The 9,414-nt window shown below is 40.6% G+C and overlaps 1 protein-coding gene across 8 annotated transcripts in view; it reads right to left on the reverse strand.

Moving 5' to 3' along the window:
- The window catches only part of MON2 (MON2 homolog, regulator of endosome-to-Golgi trafficking), a 133,609-nt gene extending 128,929 nt beyond the window's left edge, over nucleotides 1-4,680 (reverse strand). For 5 of the 8 annotated variants that reach the window (XM_004089597.3, XM_030822314.1, XM_030822308.1 and 2 more), the window contains exon 1: nucleotides 4,166-4,679. In XM_004089597.3, coding sequence (XP_004089645.1) covers nucleotides 4,166-4,276 — 111 coding nt within the window. In that variant the 5' untranslated portion in view covers nucleotides 4,277-4,679. Of the gene's footprint in view, nucleotides 1-4,165 lie in introns of all 8 variants that reach the window. The other 3 variants (XM_030822311.1, XM_030822309.1, XM_030822310.1) reach the window with 1 other exon arrangement.
- Between the last annotated feature and the right edge of the window lie 4,734 nt (nucleotides 4,681-9,414).

The raw sequence follows: 9,414 nt of genomic DNA on the forward strand, positions 1-9,414 counted from the left end.
AATGACTACTCTGCCAGGTTTGGTGGCTCACACCTGTTATCTCAATACTTTGGGAGGCCGAGGCAGGCAGATCACCTGAGGTCAGGAGTTCGAGAGTAGGCTGGCCAACATGGTGAAACCCCGTCTCTACTAAAAATACAAAAAAATTAGCCAGGTGTGGTGGCACACGCCTGTGATCCCAGGTATTCAGGAGGCTGAGGCAGGAGAATCACTTGAACCTGGGAGGCAGAGGTTGCAGTGAGCCGAGATTGTGTCACTGCACTCCAGCCTAGGCAACAGAGACTCCGTCTCAAACAATACACATACATGACTACTCTTTTCCCCCAAAACATTTCCTCCTCTTTTATTTCTTCTCTTAATGATCCACCTAGTTTCCCAAGCCAGAAACCTGGGAGGCATCACACATTTCTCTCTCTCCATTATATAAAAGGTTACCATGCCTTGGTAATTTTTACCTTTTCAATCTATACTCTCTTTCACTACTGTCCAACTTAATGCAAGCAACCTTCTGTCTATGTCCACTACTGCTTCAAAACAGAGAATCATCATTTTTTAAACTTTGCTCTCTTTGCTTCTGTCTCAATACCCTCTAATTCTTCCTACCAATTGTCAAGGCAATGTTACTAAATATCAATTTGATCATATTACTCTCTTTCAAAAAGCTCTAATGGCTCCAATCATCTTCAGTATAAAATTTATTTTACATGGAATACTAAAAACAAGTGCTATTTCCTCTGCTAGGAATGACTCCCCTCCTCCAACTTCCAGGCTCAGTTAGATACCCCTCATCTGTACCTGCAAATAGGAAATAAAAAAAAGTTTTTATTCATGAAATACATAAACATAAAGCTTCAGAGGTCTCTTCCTCTAAAGGCCACTGAATATTAATCACATAGAAGTGATCATGGAAGGCTTCAAAGTAATTTTTAAAACAAAGAAAAAAATTTCATACAAATATTCCCAAATTAGCTAGTACAGTTGTACTAAAAAAAGTTATACTGCTAAAACATGAAGATTTATGCATAAGGACTAAGAAAAATAGAAAAAAAGAGAAAGAGGTTATTACAAAATGACAGAATAAAGCCATAGCCACTACAAAACAATTTAATATACAAAGGATAGAGTTAAAAATGAAAACAGTAAGGTAGGAAAAACCATGTAGAAGTCCAAAGACAGTAAGTAAATATCAGTAAATAAGGCACTATCCTTTATCAATACTCTTTTATTGGTTTTTCTAACAGATTTGAAATCTTTAAATCCAGCTTATTATTAATTTTAAAAAAGAATTACATGGCCAGCCTGGGATACGCCTATAATCCTTGCACTTTGGGAATCGGAAGTGGACAGATTGCCTAATCGCAGGAGTTGGAGACGAGCCTGGGCAACATGGTGAGACCCTGTCTCTACAAAAAAAATACAAAAATCAGCTGCGTGTGGTGGGACCTGTAGTCCCAGCTACTCAGGAGGCTGAGGTGGGAGAATCACTTGAACCCAGGAGGTCAAGGCTGCAGTGAGCCAAGATCCTGCCACTGCACTTCCAGCCTAGGTGAAAGAGATCCTGTCTCAATAAATAAATAAATAAATAAATAAATAAATAAAATAATAGTCAAGCACTATGGCCATAAAACGCAGAAATGACTAAAAATTTGAAATAAAGACTAAATATAAAATGTCTCTGTTAACTAGCTTCTTAGACTTTGCCTTAAAGTTTAGTTGGCACCCAAAGAGAAAAATAAAACCAAAATCTTACCAGTTTCTTGAAGAACAAAAGCCAAAATTTGGCACTCTTATTAATTTAATAGAGAAAATTTAATTCAGCCAAGCTATTTCTTGAAAGTCAAAGCTTTTGTCCTAAAACATCATCATAATTAGGCTAATGACTCTCTTTGTTTTAAACCTATGACACAGTCAAGATCATTTTTCAATTCCTAAAGTAGTGCCCAGTGTCACTGGGTAAGAAATCAAAAAGCTTTCATTGAACAAATTCTTATAAACATGTACCATATACAAAATTATGTATCAGAGATAATCACAAGAATTATTTTTGCTATTATCTCAAAGACTAGGTGCAATTACAAAATATCTCTCTAGCCAGTGTTCAAGTAAAAACTAATAAGCTTTTTCGTTTGTTTGTTTTGAGACAGGGTCTCGTTCTGTCTCCCAGGCTGGAGTACAGTGGCACAATCACCACTCACTGCAGCCTTGACTGTCTGGGCTCAAGGGATCCTCCAGCAGCTTCCGGCTGGGCATGGTGGTTTACACCTGTAATCCCAGCACTTTGGGAGGCAGAGGTGGGCAGATTGCTTGAGCCCAGTTCAGGAGACCAGCCTGCCAAAACCCTGTCTCTAAAAAAAAAAAAAAAAAAAAAAAAAAAGCGAAAACAGCCTGTCGTGGTGGTATGCACTTGTAGTCGCTGCAACTCGGGGGGCTGAGGTGGGAGAATCTCCTGAGCCAGGGAGTTCGAGGTTGCAGATCACACCAGTGCACTCCAGCCTGGGCCACAGAGACCCCATTTCCAAAATCAAAAAAACAAAACAAAAAAATGTAATAAATGGCAATTAAATTTCCAAGCTAGACCACAACAGCCTATAGAGGAACCACAGTTTTCGTATGAATTATTAGAACTGTGAAGTCAGTTCTACAAATTATTGTTGAAATTACAAAATAGTGTTTGATATTTTCTAAATGAGAGCATTTCTCTTATAATTAAAACAACTGAAGTCTTTAAAATTCTCTAAAACAGCCTAATTCTTTAGATTTACTTATTATAACTTTCAACAGATATAAAAAAAATGAAAATCAATATCAAAACAGACTATTGACTATGTGAAATAAAACATAACAGCCATCTTTCAAAAAGTGGCACATCTGGTTTCCATTACTGGGTAATACTTTATTAAAGAAATACAAGATGGAGTTTGTTGAAAACTGATAAAACCAATGTACTTACAGAAAAGTTAATATTCCTTACAAGACTAAAATCCAAAATTTATTGGTTAAGTTCTAATTACATAATCTTCATAATAATAAAGGTATATTTAAATAAATCTGTAAATATGAAATCCCTCGGTGAATTTTTAGGGCAAAGAGTAAACGAAATTGCAGGTAAAACAAATTACATTAAATAGGAATAAAAATAAAAACAGCCGGGCGCTGTGGCTCACCCCTGTAATCCCAGCACTTTGGGAGGCCGAGGCGGGGGTATCATCAGAGGTCGGGAGTTCGAGACCAGCCTGACCAACATGCAGAAACCCTGTTTCTAGTAAAAATACAAAATTAGCCAGGCCTGTTTCTGGTGTTTTTTCTGTTTGTTTGTTTTTTAGAGAATTTAAATGGCATTTTAAGAGAAAAAGCAAATAGTAACCAAATGTTAAATATTTCAACTCAAGAACTATTTGGAGAATTTAATTTCCATGTATTATTTACTGGGGTCTCTTTAATAATACCCCTTTGCTCTGACATCTTTCCCATACATAATATAAAACCATCCTTTAACCCTATTTTACAGCTGAAAAAAAAAAAAAACCTGAAGCTCAAAGAGGTTAAGATTTATTACTGGAACTAAATTCAGGTGTATTCGCTCTGACTGCAAGCCCAACTTTCCACTACAGTACTGCTCATAACAACAAGGTTTAACATGATTATGTGGATCTTCAATATTCTTCATAAATTAGGTGGCTCTAGATAGTTTATTAACACGTCAAAGGATTGATACAGAGTTAAGCTGAATGATATATACCAGAAGGAAAATTGTTTCCAATTCAGTGATACGCCATAAACGTGAGGAGTACAGGTTTCAACAAGATGGGTGGATACTCGTTTCAGGGAGCAACAAACAAGTTTTTCAATTTTGGTTTGGCCAGTTTCGAGTAAGAAAAAGGCGACAACAGGCTAGTGTACAGTACACCTAGCTGGATTAACTGAATAGGCTCACTTCATGAACTTCACTCCTAAACTGGGAGGACAGGAGAGGGGAGAAAATCAAAGTGCCTCAGCCTTCTCCAGTGGAAACTATAAAAAGCCCTTGTGGAACAACCCACCGACTCAGAAATCTGGAAAGGTGAGGCCTGAATGAAAATTAGGAATGGAAACTGGGGTGAAGCACTGGGTCTAACAGGACCAGGCATGCTCACAGTGCCTTCTCCTGACGTCACCTGAAGCTTACCTCTTTGACAGGTGGGAATTTCTTCTTGCACTCCAGTGACAAGGCGCGCAAGTCGCTCTGCATATTCTCCAGCAGCTTCTTCACCGCCTCGGGGCTGCTGGTGCCGGACATGATCCTCCAAGGTCCCAGCCAATTTCCGAGAGGTACAAACAAGCTCTGGCACTGTCAGCTCCTTGGGGACACAGGCAGCTCCCTCCCGGTGTCTCTGGTCCTTCAGCAGCCCGCTTTTTGGGCCCTGGGCTGCGAACCCGGAGCCTGCTCGAGCGTCCACCAGCAGCCTCCCCGCAACACCTCCGGTTTCTCTCGGAGGCGTCCCCCGCAGTCGCCCCTCCCTGCTAGGCTCCGCCGACTCTGGCGGAGGAGCCCACAAGGTGGGCAGGTCCCTCCGCTGCCGCCGGGCCCAGCCACGCCGGGTGTCACCAGCCAACCTGGCAAGAAGCTTCAGCGCCAGCTCCCCAGGCCCCTAAAACTAGCCGACGCCATTAGCCAAGTCGCCCACAATTCCGAGCGCTGCCGGGACACGTCAGCCGCACTTCCGGGCACCGTGGCCTCAGCCACCGCCGCGGCCAACCCCGGCGGCAGGCCGTCGGCGGGGCGTGGCTGGGGCGTGGCCATGCTGGGGCAGGCCGGATTCCGGGTGGGCAGCGATTCCCACAGCCCCACCCCCGGAATCAAGTAGGCTGGACAGGGTTTGAGGCGTCAAGATTCGCTTCAGATTCGCTTCGTTTTCGTTAACAAGTGCCTGAATACAGCCCCCGGAGTACTCCTCGGCATATCTCTTTGCGTATGTTTGTGTTAAATTGTATTTCGGTGTAAATAATTTGTTTCCCTGTAGATTAATCTTAACGTGTCTCCCCCCGCTTCATTTCGAATCTCTGGACTAGTGGCCCCAGATCAGTGGTTACCTCCTGTTAATATATATATATTTTTTTATTTAAACGCAAGTGGTGCACTTACTGTGGGGTAGCCTTTTATTTTCCTCATCTCTAAAATGAGACTACCCTCTGCTCCACGGCTTCCGCTGGCTTCCCATCTCACTCAAAGTAAAAGCCAAAATTCCTCCAATCACCTACCAGGCGCTAAGAGATCTGTCCCGGCCCCTTTACTGACAGATGCTCCCAGCTAAAAGGAGAGTTTCGGAAGAGTTGGGCTGCTGGTTCTTCTTCTTTTTAAAACTTTTTTTTTAATTTTATTATTATTATACTTTAAGTTTTAGGGTACATGTGCACAATGTGCAGGTTTGTTACATATGTATACATGTGCAATGTTGGTGTGCTGCATCCATTAACTCGTCATTTACGTTAGGTATATCTCCTAATGCTACCCTCCCCCCTCCCCCTATCCCTCGACAGGCACCTGTGTGTGATGTTCCCCTTCCTGTGTCCATGTGTTCTCATTGCTCAATTCCCACCTATGAGTGAGAACATGCGGTGTTTGGTTTTTTGTCCTTGCGATAGTTTGCTGAGAATGATGGTTTCCAGTTTCATCCATGTCCCTACAAAGGACATGAACCCATCATTTTTTATGGCTGCATAGTATTCCATGGTGTATATGTGCCACATTTTCTTAATCCAGTCTATCGTTGTTGGACATTTAGGTTGGTTCCAAGTCTTTGCTATTGTGAATAGTGCTGCAATAAACATACGTGTGCATGTGTCTTTATAGCAGCATGATTTATAATCCTTTGGGTATATACCCAGTAATGGGATGGCTGGGTCAAATGGTATTTCTAGTTCTAGATCCCTGAGGAATCGCCACACTGACTTCCACAATGGTTGAACTAGTTTACAGTCCCACCAACACTGTAAAAGTGTTCCTATTTCTCCACATCCTCTCCAGCACCTGTTGTTTCCTGACTTTTTAATGATGGCCATTCTAACTGGTGTGAGATGGTATCTCATTGTGGTTTTGATTTGCATTTCTCTGATGGCCAGTGATGATGAGCATTTTTTCATGTGTTTTTTGGCTGCATAAATGTCTTCTTTTGAGAAGTGTCTGTTCATATCCTTCGCCCACTTTTTGATGGAGTTGTTTGTTTTTTTCTTGTAAATTTGTTTGAGTTTATTGTACATTCTGGATATTAGCCCTTTGTCAGATGAGTAGGTTGCAAAAATTTTCTCCCATTCTGTAGGTTGCCTGTTCCCTCTTATGATTCTTTCTTCTGCTATGCAGAAGCTCTTTAGTTTAATTAGATTCCATTTGTCAATTTTGGCTTTTGTTGCCAATGCTTTTGGTGTTTTAGCCATGAAGTCCTTGCCCGTGCCTGTGTCCTGAATGGTATTGCCTGGGTATTCTTCTAGGGTTTTTATGGTTTTGGGTCTAACATTTAAGTCTTTGATCCATCTTGAATTAATTTTTTGTATAAGGTGTAAGGAAGGGATCCAGTTTCAGCTTTCTACATATGGCTAGCCAGTTTTCCCAGCACCATTTATTAAATAGGGAATCCTTTCCCCATTTCTTGTTTTTGTCAGGTTTGTCAAAGATCAGATAGTTGTAGATATGTGTTATTATTTCTGAGGGCTCTGTTCTGTTCCATTGGTCTATATCTCTGTTTTGGTACCAGTACCATGCTGTTTTGGTTACTGTAGCCTTGTAGTATTGCTTGAAGTCAGGTAGCATTATGCCTCCAGCTTTGTTCTTTTGGCTTAGGATTGACTTGGCAATGCGGGCTCTTTTTTGGTTCCATATGAACTTTAAAGTAGTTTTTTCCAAATCTGTGAAGAAAATCATTGGTAGCTTGATGGGGATGGCATTGAATCTATAAATTATCTTGGCTAGTATGGCCATTTTCACGATATTGATTCTTCCTATCCATGAGAATGAAATGTTCTTCCATTTGTTTGTGTCCTCTTTTATTTCATTGAACAGTGGTTTGTAGTTCTCCTTGAAGAGGTCCTTCACATCCCTTGTAAGTTGGATTCCTAGGTATTTTATTCTCTTTGAAGCAATTGTGAATGGGAGTTCACTCATGATTTGGCTCTCTGTTTGTCTGTTATTGGTGTATAAGAATGCTTGTGATTTTTGTACATTGATTTTGTATCCTGAGACTTTGCTGAAGTTGCTTATCAGCTTAAGGAGATTTGGGGCTGAGATGATGGGGTTTTCTAAATATACAATCATGTCATCTGCAAACAGGGACAATTTGACTTCCTCTTTTCCTAATTGAATACCCTTTATTTCTTTCTCCTGCCTGATTGCCCTGGCCAGAACTTCCAACACTATGTTGAATAGGAGTGGTGAGAGAGGGCATCCCTGTCTTGTGCCAGTTTTCAAAGGGAATGCTTCCAGTTTTTGCCCATTCAGTATGATATTGGCTGTGGGTTTGTCATAGATAGCTCTTATTATTTTGAGATACATCCCATCAATACCTAATTTATTGAGAGTTTTTAGCATGAAGCGTTGTTGAATTTTGTCAAAGGCCTTTTATGCATCTATTGAGATAATCATGTGGTTTTTGTCTTTGGTTCTGTTTATATGCTGGATTACGTTTATTGATTTGCGTATGTTGAACCAGCCTTGCATCCCAGGGATGAAGCCCACTTGATCATGGTGGATAAGCTTTTTGATGTGCTGCTGGATTCGGTTTGCCAGTATTTTATTGAGGACTTTTGCATCAATGTTCATCAAGGATATTGGTCTAAAATTCTCTTTTTTTGTTGTGTCTCTGCCAGGCTTTGGTATCAGGATGATGCTGGCCTCATAAAATGAGTTAGGGAGGATTCCCTCTTTTTCTATTGATTGGAATAGTTTCAGAAGAAATGGTACCATCTCCTCTTTGTACCTCTGGTAGAATTCGGCTGTGAATCCATCTGGTCCTGGACTCTTTTTGGTTGGTAAGCTATTGATTATTGCCACAATTTCAGAGCCTGTTATTGGTCCATTCAGAGATTCAAATTCTTCCTGGTTTAGTCTTGGGAGGATGTATGTGTTGAGGAATTTATCCATTTCTTCTAGATTTTCTAGTTTATTTGCATAGAGGTGTTTATAGTATTCTCTGATGGTAGTTTGTATTTCTGTGGGATCGGTGGTGATATCCCCTTTATCATTTTTTATTGCATCTATTTGATTCTTCTGTCTTTTCTTCTTTATTAGTCTTGCTAGCGGTCTATCAATTTTGTTGATCTTTTCAAAAAACCAGCTCCTGGATTCATTAATCTTTTGAAGGGTTTTTTGTGTCTCTACTTCCTTCAGTTCTGCTCTGATCTTAGTTATTTCTTGCCTTCTGCTAGCTTTTGAATGTGTTTGCTCTTGCTTTTCTAGTTCTTTTAACTGTGATGTTAGGGTGTCAGTTTTAGATCTTTCCTACTTTCTCTTGTGGGCATTTAGTGCTATGAATTTCCCTCTACACATTGCTTTGAACGTGTCCCAGAGATTCTGGTATGTTGTGTCTTTGTTCGTGTTGGTTTCAAAGAACATCATTATTTCTGCCTTCATTTCATTATTTTCCCAGTAGGCTCTCAGGAGCAGGTTGTTCAGTTTCCATGTAGTTGAGCGGTTTTGAGTGAGTTTCTTAATCCTGAGTTCTAGTTTGATTGCACTGTGGTCTGAGAGACAGTTTGTTATAATTTCTGTTCTTTTACATTTGCTGAGGAGTGCTTTACTTCCAACTATGTGGTCAATTTTGGAGTAGGTGTGGTGTGGTGCTGAAAAGAATGTATGTTCTGTTGATTTGAGGTGGAGAGTTCTGTAGATGTCTATTAGGTCTGCTTGGTGCAGAGCTGAGTTCAATTCCTGGGTATCCTTATTAACGTTCTGTCTCATTGATCTGTCTAATGTTGACAGTGGGGTGTTAAAATCTCCCATTATTATTGTGTGGGAGTCTAAGTCTCTTTGTAGGTCATTAAGGACTTGCTTTATGAATCTGGGTGCTCCTGTATTCGGTGCATATATATTTAGAATAGTTAGCTCTTCTTGTTGAATTGATCCCTTTACCATTATGTAGTGGCCTTCTTTGTCTCTTTTGATCTTTGTTGGTTTAAAGTCTGTTTTATCAGCGACTAGGATTGCAACCCCTGCCTTTTTTTGTTTTCCATTTGCTTGGTAGATCTTCCTCCATCCCTTTATTTTGAGTCTATGTGTGTCTCTGCACGTGAGACGGGTTTCCTGAAAACAGCACACTGATGGGTCTTGACTCTTTATCCAACTTGCCAGTCTGTGTCTTTTAATCTCCTGGTGTGCCATTTTTTAAGCCCGTTGGAAAAACACAGTGTTAGGGTGGGATTGACCCGATTTTCCAGGTGTCGTCTGTC

This window comes from Nomascus leucogenys, chromosome 11 (genome assembly GCF_006542625.1).
Source record: "Nomascus leucogenys isolate Asia chromosome 11, Asia_NLE_v1, whole genome shotgun sequence".
Lineage (NCBI taxonomy): Eukaryota > Metazoa > Chordata > Mammalia > Primates > Hylobatidae > Nomascus > Nomascus leucogenys.